General features: G+C 40.1%; 2 protein-coding genes across 4 annotated transcripts in view; one reads left to right on the top strand and one right to left on the bottom strand.

Annotated features, from left to right (window-relative positions):
- The window catches only part of suco (SUN domain containing ossification factor), a 37,791-nt gene extending 26,362 nt beyond the window's left edge, over positions 1-11,429 (bottom strand). For all 3 annotated transcript variants that reach the window (XM_010785286.1, XM_010785287.1, XM_010785288.1), the window contains exon 1: positions 11,178-11,429. In XM_010785286.1, the coding sequence (XP_010783588.1) occupies positions 11,178-11,230 (53 nt within the window). In that variant the 5' untranslated portion in view covers positions 11,231-11,429. The remainder of the gene's footprint in view (positions 1-11,177) is intronic.
- A 1,278-nt stretch (positions 11,430-12,707) lies between these two features.
- On the top strand, positions 12,708-17,243 carry tmed5 (transmembrane p24 trafficking protein 5). Its single transcript, XM_010785285.1, has 4 exons — positions 12,708-13,022; positions 13,680-13,777; positions 13,861-14,041; positions 15,179-17,243. Exons 1-4 carry the CDS (start codon positions 12,834-12,836, stop codon positions 15,395-15,397), a joined length of 687 nt encoding a protein of 228 aa, XP_010783587.1. The 5' UTR covers positions 12,708-12,833; the 3' UTR covers positions 15,398-17,243.
- The last annotated feature ends 618 nt before the right edge of the window (positions 17,244-17,861 follow it).

Genomic DNA, 17,861 nt, shown 5'->3' with positions numbered 1-17,861 from the left:
TGCCTCAGGACCTGGACAGATTGCCATCATCGACGGAAAAATGAATTCTCAAGTTTATCAAGACATTTTGCTGGAGAACTTAAGGCCATCTGTCCACCAATTGAAGCTCAACAGAAGATGGGTGATGCAACAGGACAACGACCCAAAGCACAGAAGTAAATCAACAACAGAATGGATTCAACAGAAGAAAATAGGCCTTCTGGAGTGGCCCAGTCAGAGTCCTGACCTCAACCCAATTGAGATGCTGTGGCATGACCTCAAAAGAGCGATTCACACCAGACATCCCAAGAATATTGCTGAACTGAAACAGTTTTGTAAAGAGGAATGGTCCAAAATTCCTCCTGACCGTTGTGCAGGTCTGATATGCAACTATAGGAAACGTTTGGTTGAGGTTATTGCTGCCAAAGGAGGGTCAACCAGTTATTAAATCCAAGGGTTCACATACTTTTTCCACCCTGCACTGTGAATGTTTACATGGTGTGTTCAATAAAAACATATAATTGTTTGTGTGGTTTTAGCTTAAGCAGACTGTGTTTGTCTATTGTTGTGACTTAGATGAACATCAGAACACATTTTATGACCAATTTATGCAGAAATCCAGGTAGTTCCAAAGGGTTCACATACTTTTTCTTGCAACTGTTCGTAAACACATTTACAAACAGCCTGCAGCTGCCAAGACATCACAGCCACTGCCGCTGTCAGAGACGATGGAAAACCAACGGAACTGGAAAATCCTCCAACTGACCTGAAGTCACCATGCGACAACATGTTGCATTCTCCATGACTTATGTTAACAACAAACATTTGTTACCAGAAAGGTAAAGTGTGATCAGGCATGTTTCAAGTAAGGAACTCAGGTCAATGTTATTCAATACCATACTTAACCCTTTTCAATGTAAATGAAAATTGTCAGGTCATAAAACATTGTGTTGATCTTTACAAGCCAGACTCCATAGTCTCAAAATGGCAAACCCATCACTGCTAAAAATAATGTAATAGAAAAAAAGAGACAGTAAACAAAAACTTTTTGTTAAAAGTTTACCATAACACTTTGATTTAAATAAAAAGAGATGATTACATCCATGATAAAGAATAAGCTCCCAAAGCTTAAAATATGTTACAATGATCCTTATGTGTACTTAAATTCATTTTCAGATAACCAGTAGGCCTGTACCAAGATCCTCTGGTCTTTGAGATTGTAAATTATTGAACACAATGTGGTGACAGTAATCAAGCTTTAAATATCATCTACCACCTGTTTTCAAGAAATAAATAGGTACAATTTGTGTGTTTTATATAATCTTGATTTAATAAAGCTCTGTTCTAGCAAAGTAAAAGCAAAGTGCCAGAGAGCACTTCATAGATAACTTGATTAGTCACTCCTTATTATTCCTGTAAAGATTCCATGCCAAATGAACGCTCTGGCACGGGCCCAGTAGTTCCTGGCAGAGTGATACCAATTCATTCTGTTAACTCATGAAGCCAGATAATTACGGTCTAAAAAAAACTTAACTCATCTTATATAATGAAAGGCCACTAACTTGTCTCATACAAGCTTGTTTACCTCGCTGATCTATAAGGATCCTTCTTTGGCTCTATTGACTCTGTGACGGAAGCAAATCCTTCAGGAGCTTTTTTAAAAAGGGACGTAGTGTGAGTGAACAGACACACCTCTATTTGGAAGAGTGACTGTAGCACCAAGTAGGCCAAGTCACCTGGTTAGGGAAAGACTGCTGCTACTGTAGGGTCTCGTTCACCTGACATGCTGACATTGAGGACATTTTCCTCCAAAAATATAACTGAATAGAACCCTGTGTTTTCCACTAAATCACTGATGCAACAATTTAGATAACATCTTTTAAACCTCACCAAGCACGGAGTCAGGTAGATACAACATTATGTATAACTGTTAGGGTCTGGATGAAACTGAGACTGAGACTTGACTGGCAGCAAGGATTTGAATACACCGTGAACAAACTGTCTTGCAAATGCAAATAAGTGTTTGGTCAATTCTTGGAGCAAACAGATAGTTGTGACTCCTCTAAAGCCGTTGGCATGCCTGTGCGTATTGTTTTGTGTTTAATGAGTCAATTAAAGTATACAACCAACTAATGAGCATTGCGTTATTTTCTAGATTAAAGACTCTTGGCCAGGGATTAGCATAAACAGTCTAATTACAAAACAATGCATCAAAGCAATAGATGAAATGTAAATAACATCTTAAATCAAAGCGGTACACCAAGTTTTAAAGGTCCCATGTCATGCTTTTCCTGTTATTACCCGTCCCCATGTGTTATGAAGGTGTTTCTGCCTGTAAACGGTCTGCAAAGTTACAAACCCTCAAAGTACACCCTGTAGCGAGAAAAACTCGAACACAGAAAATACTTGCCTATGCTGCCCCAGAACGCCTCGTTGGAGATCTCTCTTTTTCTTCCTGGGTACAGTGACGTGCCCATACCCAAATGGACCCATTGGTCCAAATGGACCAATCCGTGGAGCCGTTGCGTTACGTCCGCGGAGCCGTTAAGTCCGTGGATTGGTCCAAATTGACCAATCCGCGGACTTCCTCACACACATAATCTTTTCTCAGCTGCAGCTCCGGCGATTTCTCCACCCTGAGACGGCGGGGCGAGGCTGTGAGTTGGTGTGTGAGCACACACACACAAACTCCCAGCCAGACTGCGGGTGTGTGTGTGTGTGTTCGGGCTGGGTTTCGCTGTGTCTCGCTGTGTCTCGCTGTCTCACAGACGGTCACTGCGCTCATAGGGAGGGGGGGGCAGGAGCTCCAACAAGCCGTTTAGGACAGAGAGTGAATACACATACTATACAGAGATGCTGTATGAGAAACCAATGCGATTTTGGAAAATTGCACAATATAAATCTATTCTAGTAGACCTCAATGGAATTATGATCAGTAGAAATGGCCATGACATGGGACCTTTAAATACAAAACAATTAAGTGATACAATTAAGTAATTCTATCATCTTTACCCTAAAGGAATTCAGGTGGAAACACTGTATTCACCAGCAGTAAAATAGACAAACCTAAGTTCCCTACAGTGGCAGTATGGAGGCTGTGAAGCATCACAGAAGCTCCAGTCAGACGGGATCAAAGAGGCTTGGGAATCAGACATCAGGAACATCGGCCGAGGACAATGGGACTGAAGGACGCAGTCATGTGATATAATGTCATTTGATAGGAAAAGCCACTTTGACAGAGTGGGTTAGCATGGGGGGGGTCTGGATAAAACAATACATGCGGCTCAGTCAGTAAGTTTGCATGGTCCGAAACAGCAGGAGAACCAAAGCTCATTAAACATTCACTTTAGTACAGTGTTCTAAGTGCTGCAGCCTAGTGAAACATTTACATGTACTATACATTCACTCATGCAAACAGAGGCCCCCTAATGAGCAAGGACCCTATTCTCCTTCCTTTTTTAAAACACTGGTAACAGAGAGGAATACTGTGATTTGTTAGTTATATGAACAGTACATTATTACTGATACACTAGCACCTAAACATTTAGCAAGTCTGAAACAATGAGCCTACTACCCAGCATATTGACAACTTAAATAACAATAACAACAATAATAACTTAATGATTTTTGGCTTGTGAAATAAGATAATTTGATCTTGTAGCCGGTGATTTGAGAAAAGCAGATTTGATGGTATTGGTATGCCTTTATATGCAAACTTAAGTGAAAACATGCCATTATTAGAGTTAGAACACAATGTTCTTTTGTCCTGTGCGTCAACTACAGAGAGGGTATCTTTCTGTACATTGCCCTCAGCCAAACAGTAAAAGGCATACGGTACTTTCTGCATACAAAACTCATCTTTCAACAGAGAAATAGAGAGATAAAGACCACCACACATGATACATGCATGACAGGCATTCTGGTCGGTAGCTGTATGAGGTAAACAGTAAAGGGCAGAGACAGAGAGGGGGAGGGGAGGAATGTAAAGCATGGCAATTTTGAGAAGGGAAGAAAACGGCCTCTTTCTAGTAAGGCAGGAGATACTTGAACAACCCCTGATTTAAATGGTATATAATCCAGCATTCAGGAATATCTTGAAATGTATTTACACAACTTGAGCTAGAACTTTTTAAGCTTTTACTAGTTTTAGATGCCCATTTAAACACCTGGTAAACAACTTGCACTGCTATTTGCTGAGCAAATTTGTTACGTGTATGAGCACAACAGTTTCCAACCAAAAATAAGTTCCAAACTGAATGCCCAGTCACCAAATATTTAATCCAATGAACTTCTTTCAGATGCAAACGCACACAATAACCCTGCTGTGTGTTTTGACGCAGCTTTTCACCTTTAAGACCTTACAGTCTCCACCCTTAGTATACTTTTCACATGCACAGTAAACAGTGGTATTCTTTCTACTGACTGAAAGAGCCTCTGGCTACTGGCCTGTTTTCAACTCTCAGTGTAGGCCTGCCTGTTCCTGGAAAAACATTATGTGAGCCGCAGGATCCTCCATTCCGCTTCCGAAAGATAAAGATAAACCCTAATGGTGTCTTTTTGCAAAATGGTACTGTTAAGGAGCTCATCGCAGAGAACAGCAACAATTAACATCATCTCTGTACTATTAACAAACCTACAAGAGATCGTAATGAAAAGATAGTGAGATAAAAACCACATGCAAACATGTTGTTGATATCAGTGAAGAGCACTTTTCAAGGTTAACAAGATTTACCTTGGTACATCCCACTTCAAACTAGCATACTGAAGGATTTTGTGAGTAGTAGTGGAAGTAAAAAACAAGATGGAGAAACAACTGAATATTATTTACAGCAGATTGTTGGTTTTATATTTAAAGACATAACTCTTCAATCAGAATTTGGTAAACTGTCACAACAAAGCAGATTTCTGTTTGTTGGTCTGTTATCTAGCTGTTCCTGAGCTTGTTGCAGCTCATTTAAACTATGTTGTAAACTTCAGTTTGATTAGTACACATCCCATAAATCATATGACTACAAGCATCCTCTGATCATTTTTATTATCTGGGTTTCTTTCTTTCATTTCAATCTGATTCGACATTAGGCGCGTTCACACCGGAGTACTTTTAACCGTACTTTTCCCGTTTAGTTCCGATAGCGCCTGGAATGTTGCGTTCACACCAAAAAGAGTACTTCGTTCAGAGAACTTTTACCCCCATTTTTAGTGCCTGCTAGAGAGGTGGTACTATCCTGGGGAGACAAAAAGTACCAATTTAGATTGGCTGGGCGAATTGCAAACCACGCCGCCATTGTATTTGCTGGCATTAGCATTATTAGCATCAGCTCTGCGCACCAACGGAGAGAGCATAACTTATGGCAACACAAAACAAAAAAACATGGTAGCGGTGGAGATGAGGAGGTGTCGGCTTTCTGGCGATTTACTCGGAAGGCTCTACTGAACACAGTCCCCAACTCCGGGGACTTCCGGCCGGGGACTTCGGGTTGCAGTATACGCCGTGAAGTGGTTTGCGGCCTGCCAGTAAACCCAAAGCAGAAGAAGAAGAAGTGGCGTCAGCGGCTTCATTTGCCTAATCTTCCCTCAGGGAACTTATTCCGGTGTGAACGCGATCTGTACTTAGTTCTATGGGGCTACTAAGTGCCGGGCACTAAGTACGGCAAAGTACTTGGTGTGAAAGCGGCTCTTGTTGTGATGGCCCAGCCTGCCCTCAACTAAAAGTGTTCGCCGTGTTGAACTCATCTCACCTGGATCCATATCAGGTGTTGGCTCACTGACTACTTCACATTTTACTTTACATGTTATAAAAAGCCNGTGTGCCTTGGCAGTCTCGTGTTGAACTCATCTCACCTGGATCCATATCAGGTGTTGGCTCACTGACTACTTCACATTTTACTTTACATGTTATAAAAAGCCGCCAGCGTAATGCATAGAGAGCCATGCAGCTGGGAGAGAGCGCAGTGTGATCTGCAGCTTCCACGGCCAGTGGGCAGGAACAATGGTGGGCTCTGGAGTGCCAGTCCGGCTCAGTCTTTTCAGGTCTGAACTCGGCTACAACAACAGAAACGTGGACTCACTTACTGAGCCTCCAGTTTCTAAGCCAACTTTAAAGAGAAGGGAAGGTTTATATCACCACATGTTCAGTCACAGTTTTACAAGGTGTAGCTAGTGTACCCACTGGCTGCTAATTATATCCTGTCTCCAATTGATTGAAGTTGTTTTAACTTGAGGATTTTGTTGCAAGCCAAATATTATAGAATTATTTATTATGATTTTGATGAATCAATGTATTTGGATGGGCTGCACAATTTGGAAAATTGATCGTTTTCGCATCATTATTTAATGATTTTTAAAGAGGATCTGTAGGAAACAAATTGGTTTTATGACGTCTGTACTAAACTATTTGGAGGCCGGAATATTTCTGCTACTCCACAAAACTTCATTCAAAAAGGGATTTGAACTAAGTCAATTAAATAACAAGCCTGTGCCAAGCAAATATTTGATAACTGACTTAAATTATCAATGTTCTGCTTACTCTGAAATGCAAACAGAGACTTAATAAACTTAAATGGATAACAAAGAGCTATGTCTTGGAATAAAATACATGCGCCTGGTTTTTCTTGCTCAAGAGAATGATTAGGTTATTTTTGACAAATGTCATGTTTGACAAATGTTATGTTTGTCCTAACAGATAACCCTTGTCACTGGTTTGCTTTAGAAACGATTTTTTGCAAGTTAATCAATGCTTTAATTTACAATGTTGAAAAGGAGTACTTTAGATGCAATTCAGATGAGTTCACATATGCTACATCTTTGCTCAGAAAGTTTGTCAAGAAAGGATAAGGACAGACACCAATCAGAGAACATCTTAGTAACAAACAGCATAGACTCCGAGCTATTCACTGCATCAATTAACCCCATTGTTAATTGATTTTATTTTACATGATGAGATAATTTCAACTGCAAGATAAAGCAATGAGTTTGTAAAACACACACTGGGTCCAACTTGAACACAATTCCATTAGAACACGCATGTCTTATCTGTGTTCCGTTTGTCCACATGCACACGACTGGCATAGCGTGACAGACTGTAGAGGCTTATGAATAAGTTATTATCAAAGAAGTTTATACATCTGCAACTCATTAAAAATTAACACCAATAACGTTCTTCAGACTACATAAATGACAGCAATGTATCTCAATACCCTTAGGTTGCGTTAGATCCCTATTTTGACCAACCGACCATTACTCAACATTTGGTTAGAATATACAAAACATGCCATTCAAATAGGTGAAATGGGGTCAAAACTAGGAAAATACAAGAAGTATACATCTTCAGAAACTCAAGAATACTCCCTAGATCAGAATGCACTCACAAGGAAGGAACCCAGTAGGACAATACAGCAACGAAGAAGTGGTCTTGTGAAGACGGGGAGAGAAAAAACAACCACGTGTGGTAGACACACATGCTGCACATCACAGTAGCCATACAGTAACAAAAGATAATACAGTTACAAAAAGGCAACTGGTTATAAGCTTCAGGAGAGGGCTTTAGTAAGCAACATTGCCGGTAACCAATGCAGCATTTGTTACCTTCCATTTCACCTTCAAGTTCTAACCCCCCTCGTCTTTCATGGCATGAACAGCCACAAACACACAGAGCCTTCTCTTTCTCTGTCAGTTTTCTACGTAACCAGTACAGGTGCTGGGGGTGTCTACTGGGAGGGAAATACAAGTAGGATTATTCGTGATCAGTGACAACAGTCTCCACGGTCACTTGTACACATGGGCAACGCAAGGCAGATCTACTTATGCAACAACTGCCCCAAAAAGGGAACTTTTACAATGTGGTCAGTACAAATAGTTCTTTTAACAAGAGGGTTTTTAAGCTATAATCTTACTTTTTTAGTACACGGTTCAGATAGAGAGAGAAGTGTTGTTCAACATCTGCCTACACATAAAACGTCAAGGGTGTGAGTGACTGTGTGTTTGTGTAGGGAAGAGGAATATATCTGAAGCTGCATTTGAAAAACCCCATTAGCCGGCTAAATCATTGTTGGACATATTTGTTGTGTGCTGGAAAACCTCATTGCTCAAGAGCTGGAGCTGTGAGTTGGGAAATCCTGATCTAGTGACAAAGGGAATGTGAAAGCCCCTATAGAGCACCTCATCCTATAGATGACCTAGGAAAGGAAACAGGTTAGGCAAGATAAACCCTATGCTGTTCTGTTCCTGGGATGCTGGTCAAACAGAAATCACAAACAAGCAAAACACACAGCAGTACCTGAGAGCAACTTTAACCGCCTCTGTGCAATTACATTATGGATTAATAAACAGCGCAACAACTTAATGAAACCATAATCACATTTAACAGCACTGGTTGGACAACTTACATTTGAACTGCACAATCTCAAGACAATTGTAATGCTTTGCTAATTTTGTCTTACTTATTAGAATATTACACAACATCCCCAGTTAGACACTTGGCTAGGAAGCTGTCTCATGAGTGTTAACACATCGGTTAATACCAAGTAACTTTAAATGGCTGTGACACTAATACGCCGAGAAGATACAGGGACAGAATGGGATTATGACAGGACTCAAGTTGTTTCTCTTGAGCATGCTCCTGTACAAAAGCATTGATCAAAATCAAACTGTTCAGGAAATAAAATGTAATTTAAGTCAAAGGCAATAATTTAGTCAAAACATGTTGGTTGTCAACTTATTGATACAATCAGTGTGTCTTTTTCAGACCTCAAACATATACCTTGGAGTCTGTTAAATATAAGGAAATAGTCATTGAGTTATATTCTTACTTGACTAATTGCCCTGTCCTTGAAGAGCACCTGGTCATTTACATCAACACCACATTTTGGACACAGTAGAGAAGCCACACACAATTTGATCTTGTTTATTTTTTGCCTCTTGGGTAGTATACACCAGAAAGAATAAGAAGAAAGATGGAAACTGTTTCAAAGAAATTCCCAAAATGTATAACTACAGACACAAATGCACAAACACCACACTCAGCTGAAGTCTAGGTACTCAAGTTAAAGTCTACATGGGGAGAAAATATGTATGTGGTGAACTATCATTACTGACAATTAAAATGGCTAGAAATATGCACCCTCACACAAACACTCAAGTTCACAAGCACACTTTCTCCAGTGTTGCTGATGTCAACAGCCTAAACTAGCATACCCTAAGCTTATTAAGACCTGAAAATTGCTGACTGTGGCAGCATGACACACACAGGATATGTGCTGCCGTGCATATCTGACACTACAGCTGAAAGAGCTCTAGATGAGCAGATACATCAGTCTCACAGTGATAAAGGGAGAACAAGACTTCACATAATATCCTTTGAAGACCAGCCTCCCGATAGAGAGCCCCTTTCTGCCTAAAGAGACTGCTGCCTTGGTAACCTTTGGATTACAGAAAGGAGTGCATTCCCTGTTTCTCTGTTCCTACTGGGATGTGTGAGAGCTGGCACAGAGGAGTGAGAAGCCGACAGCAGCACGCTAAAAAGGGTTTGCATCACTAATGAGGTCTGTGCGTGTGGTTGCATGGCCATTAGTTGGTGGGAAAGTGAATAAGTGCACCAAGGTGTAAGCAGGCAAACACCTTATATGCAATCAAATAAAGCTGTTTCAAGGGATGATGTCTCATTTGTGCATTTAATTTTTAGTTCAATTATCCTTTGGACACATTCTTTGGCGGGAGAGCAAAACTTTGTTCTGACGTAACTGTGTTTTATTTTTATTTTCTCATGCTCTTTTTTTCTACTTGTTTTCCTGCCATGAATATAAAACAGTACACAAAATCTGCTAGAGCTATGCCTGATCTCTTTTGGAAATAATCTTATCTTGGTCTGGGATTTGGAGTTTTTACCATTGTCTGACTCAGTGAGCTAGTACTTTTTCCTGTTTATCCTTTGTTATGCTCAATAAAACATGAGCATTAAAATATGTTTGAGGATACGATCATTACTGTTTAGTCTCCCAAAAAACTAAATCATCTCATTGTCAGTAAAAGTGACAGTGAGTGGTCATCACAAAGAAATGTCCAGTAGAGAAAGACACAACAGTCAGCAGGCCACGTTGCTGCCCCTGAGTCACCGATCTTGCTAAAGGTGGCCTGCTGGCGACCAGGTAATCCTATTATTCTAAACCCTGCATATTGTTACCTGCGCCATGAGTCTGAGATTTAAAAAAGTCGTGACACAGTTCATCTACCAGATGTCACATCTTACTGCAGGTACAGTTAAGAGGAAGTACACACATAAATGCAACTTATTTACATTGTAGAAGGCAGCAATGGATATGTTAAATCTGTTGATTTTTAAGTAATAATGTTACACTGAGGTTTTCACCATACTGTTGAGTCTTGTTTTGGATCCTGTAATGTGTAACATTCATTGGTTAATTGAAAGAAACTTGTTAAATACCAATCATTATTTCTTTTTAAAACGTTCATTAATAATAACAAATATTTGGATTTGTTTTCACAAATGCTGATAAATGCTTGTTGTTTTCTTATTCATACAATAATATATTAAATAATTCTGATTGCAACTAGGTGTCGTAGACTGGCTAACCAATCTTTTAACATCATTTTAGCCTCGTCTTGCTGATGATGTTGATTTGAAACCATTTTCCAGATAATTACCTCGAGTAAAACATTACTAATTGAGGAACAATTCAAGGTTGAAAGCATAAACTGCAGGGAAATAACTTTTATTTTTATTTGAACTGATGTGAAAAAAATGGCATACACACAGCTTGTTCCTTTTACATATTTTTGGTCAACAATAACGTTACTAGCCATCAGATAAGTAACGTTTTCTATCAAAGTCCATGTTCAGTGGTTTGGGTTAGCTAGCCATGTTGCTATTCCACAGCTGGCTAGTTAACCTACTTAAACCCATTTGAAACAACACAAATAAACCAGTCATGTCAAGCACCGACAAAACCCATGCGAAGGTTAAAGGCAACTGTCCATCACAGCCACCCTGTAACTAGCTGAGTGTTAGCTGTGTAGCAGAGGAGACTCATGCCCCTCAACATTGATGACTGAATCATATTATGCGGCAAAACACTCGTTCAGAGCGACGTGACGGACAGGAATATAATCACAAAACATGGTTCAATTGTTGATACAACTGTCATGTCATAACTAATGTCAATGTAGATGTCGGATTAGCTTACCAGCACAGGAGAGCTACAATGAGGCACACCAACAAAACGCGCAGCCTCTTCATTATCTTCCCGCGGGGACCAACATCCTCGCTCTTTGAGGTTTTGTCTTATCTCTCTCGTCTACACAATAAACGAAAGACAAGCTGTTTTTGTTGGCTGGGGCCCTGTGTTAATTAGAAAGGCGTAAACGACTGTCTTCTGTGGCTAAAACGCTCACTAGAGGTATGCTAATTGTCATTGTGCGGACCAGTTGTCCGCTTCTTTTTCAGCTTGCGACTGCTGTAAATGGGTCGCTGTTCGTCGGTAAATTCAACCCCTGCTCCACGTCCGACCAATCAAATCAGCGCTTGGAATGTGTCAACCAATCACAGAGCACGTAGCAACGTCGTGGTTTCAACAACACATCCCCTGGACTGATGATGAGTAAGTGACTGTGCTGTGGAACCGGACGCGTCACCTATATCTTGATAAGCAAATCACTAATGCATGCAATGTTTTTCAGTTATTGCTCAATCTTCTGATGTCAAACTTTGCAATAAGTGACTAATGCTGATACCTGTGTAGTTTGTAAGGGCAATGTATATGCAACTAGTTCAAATCACTTGATGAGGTGTGTGAGGAGGAATCTGTACACTGTGTACTTTTTGCATCATAGCCTTAAAAACGTCATATTGTACATACATACCTCAAAACATCCTAAAAGGGATTTAAAAAAAAATAGCCATTTTTTATTAGAGTTCAACGCTCACTGAAATAAACATTAACTTTATTGTTCAATCTGTATTGTGTATTTCTCATATAAACATGTATCAGTATATTTTAACCTTCTAGTTTTCAGTTTCAGTGTTGTTGCTTTTATGTTGACCTTATCCATGTGCCATTCAGGTGAAAGGTGGAAAGGGGGATATTTTAAAGTTCAACAACAATATTATTCGCCCCTCCATTCTTCGACATAACCCCTCCTCCATTTCCCATGTCTCCCACAACATGATTTGCATTGGAGAAATGTCATAATATGTGGATAATATAGATAAACATGAGTACCGTTTTTGTTTACTAATGTTAAAAATGCTCCATGTCCAGTATCACAGATGTACCAGATGTATGCTGATGCTGATGTTTTTTTGGTATACTTAATTAAAAAAAATGTATCAAAATGTAATCACACATTTATATTTAAAGCCAATCCTCTAACTTTTTAAAATGTATTACTTGTATTGACAAACTGTAGCTAAAACATAGGATCTAATTTATGCTATGTTACTCCATCGTTTTATCAACTTACTCCACATGGCATAGATAAACTCATGGATGCATAATAAGAGAGATAAACTACGTATCCCAGAGTGCAATTTGAGAAGAGCCCTACACATCTGCCTGCAATTTTGTTGTTGTATCTAATTTAGATCTAGTGATGACAAATAATCTAATCCAAAGTAAACCCAATAAAACAGAGAATGAATCCGTTATTGTTTGAAGTCAAACTAAATATATGTTTTTTGTTTTGATCAGGCAGGGTCCTTAGCGTTGCCCCGTCAAGTGAGATCCAGAACATTTAACAGAAGTTAGTTTGCGTTACTAGCCTCTCCTTCACTCACTCATCTTTTAAGCTCCTGTAACACCTTTTTCCCCCTCTTTTGGACGTGTAAGCAGGCGGACTTGGCTATGGAGGTAGGCCGGGTGATTGCGTGTGCCCTGTCCGTGTTCGTCGCTCTGTTTTCGGACAGGTTTTTGCTGGTGGCTTCCTTCTCTCAGTCTATGGACAGCGACTTCACTTTTACTCTAGCCGCCGGTCGCAAGGAGTGTTTCTTCCAGACTATGAAGAAAGATGCCTCACTGGAAATTGAATACCAGGTGATATAAACTCTTCTTAATTACAATTATACTTTAATACATTGTAACGTAAGCTGAGCAAACCACCTATTTATGTCTGGACTGTGACAATTCAATGATAACCCCTGAGCCTGAGTCAACATTGACATAACATTACACTTTTAATAATCAATTTTAATATGGTACTGTTATCGTTTCCTGCATATTGTGGGCCTCATTTACAGGTTTCATTAATGCAAACCCCTTATAAATGACCATATAATTTCTATGAGAAAGGGAGCCAACGGGTTATGTAGCTCACACCTCTATGTTCATTTGGCTGGGAACCTGTTTTGCCTGTTAGTATACACAGTGTACTACACTGCATGAGTCTGACTCTCTGGTGGTTGTAGTAGTTAGGTAATGTCAGGGAGTTTACATAAATTGCCTGTGGGAGACATGCCGAGCATTTTACACGTCTTTTGTAGTGTCTACCCTGGAGCACAAGGTAGAATAAAGGGGGGCCTAGATAGAGAAACTAGAGCTCCCCACATTTAATATACTGATACTAAGATTCATTGATTGATTGAAGTTAATAATAACCCACATATAATCTTTCAGTATTGTTTTTATGTCTCGGTTTTCAAAATGTACTCTGTCCCATTAACTTTCAAGTGTGATGTCCTACATTTTCCACAGGTTTTAGATGGAGCAGGTCTCGATGTAGATTTCTTAATTTCCTCTCCTTCTGGTCAAGTGCTGTTCAGTGACTACCACAAGTCCGATGGAGTACACACGTGAGTTACATAGGTCATCTTAGTAACATGCATGACTGACACAGACGCATGTGTAAGCTCTTACTACCTGTGTTTCCCTCCAGTGTTGAGACTGTGGATGGAGACTACATGTTCTGCTTCGACAACACATTCAGCTCTGTCTCCGAGAAGCTCATCTTCTTTGAGTTGATCCTGGACAACATGGAAACAGAAGAAGAACAAGACGACTGGAAGGCGTACGTCCAGGGAACCGACATACTGGACATGAAGCTGGAAGACATAATGGTGAGGGTGCAGAGATAGACCATGTGTTATGTATTAAATATTCAACTTGACATGCATATTCAAATAGATAATCGTACAAAAGGTTTGTTTGTGTAGAACCTCCTTAGCATGAATGGCACTAGTGAGAAGTTGATTCAAAGTGTTGTTTTATTCTTACCGGGTGTTTCGGACTTTGTCCCTCTCTTGTTTGCCATGATATTGTCACTGTGCCACCTATGCTCTAAAGATGACATAGGAGGTGCAAAGTGACCCAACAGGCAGTCAATAAAATGGCATGCAGTGTAAGTAAGATATAAACGCTGGGGGTAGTTCCACCAAGCTGCACTGCACAGCAAGGTAAAATGTTTACCTTGATGACGGCTGCAGCTATTTTCAGATCACTGCGACTCTTTCTGTTACTTAGTACCACCCTTTTCCTGCAGTATTTCTGACTGATCTACCAACCAAATAGAGCAAAACATGTCCATATCTGGTTGAGTAGACCTAATGAATTTCCTGTAACTTGGTGGCCCATTGTTTTTGCTTTTGCTTTGCAAGTAGATAGCTACTAATGTCAAGCAGCAACATACCCTAAACTCAAAATCCCAAAGATGCTGATAAAAGCTACAAAAGTACTGAAGGTTAACCACCGTTAGAAAATAGCTTTGTATGTAGTCTCTAGTACATGACTGCATCAGTAAGCTGTAGAGAGGAAACGCATGTTGGCACAGCACTGCTAAAATCAGACCAACCTGGGTGCATGGAAAAACCCTTACACATACAAAGTCACAAGGAGAGTGTCCCAAGAATAGACATTGTCATGAACCCTCACCTATTGGCTAAGGACCGCCAATTGTCTCAGCTTGCGCCACAAAAGCCTGTAACGCCTCTTCAACAGGAACTGCCGTAATTTGTGTCAGAAGTCCCATAAGCCTCCATCAAAAGACAGGAAATGTATCCTCCAGCTGTGCAGGAAGTTGATTTCCCATATAATTAGGGAACATACCTAACTAATTTAAAGTTCCTATAGATCTGACTCTTATTTCAATCACTCTGCTTTGTAAGTCTATACGTTTTAAAGATTTTAGTGTCATGGAGAAGTAATGTTGAAAGTCTTCAGATTCTGTCACCCTGACCTGTGTGTCTCCTCTCCTCCAGGACACCATCAACAATGTGAAGGCTCGGCTGGGCAAGAGTGTGCACATCCAGACGGTGCTGCGTGCGTTCGAGGCTCGTGACAGAAACATCCAGGAGAGTAACTTTGACAGGGTTAACTTCTGGTCCATCACAAACCTTGTTGTTATGATGATGATAGCGGCGACCCAGGTCTACCTTGTCCGCTCACTGTTTGAAGATAAAAGGAAAATCCGCACATAACACCACCCCGAACGAAAAGACGGACAGAGAGAGAACGCCCTCAGACACCTTTTGGGATTTTTTTTCAACTGGTTTCCTACTTTTAACACAAGATGTCCACCCACACATACACAAACAGACATTTTGTCTTATTAATAACAAAGGGTTGTTACTCTGGTCCACTGGAGTTTCGTGGCCAGGATTCACTGGTTTGGGACAGGAACTTTTAACTGTTGACCCCTCTGCTTTGCAAACTCCTCCATGCTACAGAAAAAGTGTCTTTGTCTCTCTCTCTTTTAAACTTGTATATTGTTTTATAGTCTTCCTTAGTGGCTGTAATTCTTTCAAAAAGTGACAAGCACATCATAACAAGCATGTTAATGATATGAATATTTTTTCTTACAGAGCCTAAAGTTAACAGGCCAGTGGCCAATTGCAAAAATGTCCTCTTTGCCTCAGACATGTTTTTATATGCGATAGACTAGATGAAGAAATGATATAGTGGGAAGTACAATCAGTTAGACAGCAAGTCTTCCCTAGACAGATATTACTTTAAAAAAGATACTGTTACAGAGAACCCTCAGTGTTTCTTCCATTGCCTTGAACATTTCAGTTATATCTAGAAATTCAGACAGATTTTCCCTTTCATGCCAATACTGAAATGAAAGTCAGACATGCTCTTTAGCAATCAAGGGGCCATGGATCAAGGGGCCAAATCTCATTAAGACTTCTGCCCCCCTCTCATTTGCATTGATTTGTGGGCTTAATGGCAGCTAGCTCCACTCCTCCGCTGTGAAGCTCAGTGCTGCTGGCAGGTGTCTGCTTACAGCCACCTACTGTGTGGAGATGTGGAGTCTGCCTGTTTCTCTGGTGACTAAAGTCTATTTCTATCTTCCCGACACCTGGAAGGTCATTACCACTGCTTTATCAGTGCACTGCTCTGTTCATTATGCACGGGCCACTTACTGCCTTGGCCACGTCAGCGTTCTTTTACAAATATTTCTGTGAATTATTTTGGATATTTACATACTTTTATTAGCCACCATTACAAGCTATCTGATCATTGCACTGCCTCTGATGCCACAGAACAACTTGTGTTTTGTATTCATATTCTTTAGAGCATTATCTGTGGGCCCCAAAGTGTGTTTTTACGATAATGGGGGGCCAATCAGAAACCGGTCCTCAACGTGTTCTGATGTGTGAGTGAAGGAAGCAGCTCTAGAGATTTGTCTGTTATTGATTAAAAGAATAATTAAGTATTAAGACACTGCTGTGGATTTTCAAAATGGTTGCTGAGAGAATTAGTTTTATTGTTAATTCTGAGCGTCACAGGTGAAACTTGGTAACCCACTACCCTCCTGGAAGCTTCATGTTGCCATCTTCTGATTTAACCTGAGCTGTAAGATAAAGAACACAGTGAGTTCATGCTTAGTTCAACAGCTTTACATTGAAAATAAGACCGTTTTTACACAGTTTTGCCGTACATGTTGTTTCTCCCTGCAATAACAAATGTGATGCCTTTTGAGTGTAAAAAGAAAATCATCCTATGCCTTTGTTTAAGTGCGTTCAACCATTCATTGTTATTCTGTCCGCCATTATCTCACTGTGGTTTGCAGTTTTTAATTTAAAAGTATGTAGTGTTGGATTTTAATGTGCTTCAGAGTTCTACAAAAAATAAAGAAAACAAATATTTTTATGTTACTGAGTAGAAGATTGTCAAAGTTTCTGGGTCAACTTTAGAACTGAAAAGTATTTTTTACTACCCCGAAGTAGAGGTGGAGTTGGAGGGAATGTGATGTTAAACATTTTTTATTCAACTTATGTCCTGTAGTTGTAAATGTGTATAAATTAAACAGTAAAACAGTCATACCTTTTTCTGACTCCTGTGTTCCACTATGTTTAAACATGTTGGTTATTGTAACGTTAGAGACATCCTATCAAACTTTTGTGTAGATACCTGTAGGGGAGCTGGAGCTTCTTCAGCATACAGCAGTTCAGACGAAGTGGAAGTGACCAAATTATTTAGCTTTGGCACATTTTGGTTTCTTTTTGTGCATCTCGAGGTGCAGAGCTCTGATGATGAGACAATCCTTCAGTGCAGAGCCCGAGCCCCCCGCCATGCACAGCGGACGCAGCCTAGGAGAACTGAAAAAAGAGAAAGTGGTTTGGGGCTTGTTTTCCACAACAACAATTTTACACTTTTATTCAAATACAGGCACTTACTGGCCTATCAGACGCTGTGTGGATGACCCAATTCTTCTGGAAACCTGGTCTCCCTTTACACATGATATCCTCAACTAAAATCAACGATGGGTGATATGTAAGAGACAACGAAGCATCAGTTAACAAAATCTGTAAGAAAATGTAGGCTAAGCCGTTGTAAGAAATGTGCTTTTTCTATGTTCTAAATTGAAATGCAAGGTTAAAATTAGGTTCCCAACCATGGTTTCTTTCAGTAGGAAGAATTTACCATGGTGCTTGGTGT

Source organism: Notothenia coriiceps, unplaced genomic scaffold (genome assembly GCF_000735185.1).
Source record: "Notothenia coriiceps isolate Sejong01 unplaced genomic scaffold, NC01 NC01_scaffold00027531, whole genome shotgun sequence".
NCBI classification, from domain to species: Eukaryota; Metazoa; Chordata; class Actinopteri; order Perciformes; family Nototheniidae; genus Notothenia; species Notothenia coriiceps.
The sequence above is the reverse complement of the archived record's forward strand: the minus strand, read 5'-3'. Positions and strand labels throughout refer to the sequence as shown.

What these genes read in the sequence shown, in the direction of transcription:
- tmed5 (XM_010785285.1), top strand. Translation starts at nt 12,834, where the DNA reads ATGGAGGTAGGCCGGGTGATTGCGTGTGCCCTGTCCGTGTTCGTCGCT. An exon ending in CACTGGAAATTGAATACCAG is followed by an intron (nt 13,023 to 13,679) that starts GTGATATAAACT and finishes CATTTTCCACAG; the next exon opens with GTTTTAGATGGAGCAGGTCT. An exon ending in AAGTCCGATGGAGTACACAC is followed by an intron (nt 13,778 to 13,860) that starts GTGAGTTACATA and finishes GTTTCCCTCCAG; the next exon opens with TGTTGAGACTGTGGATGGAG.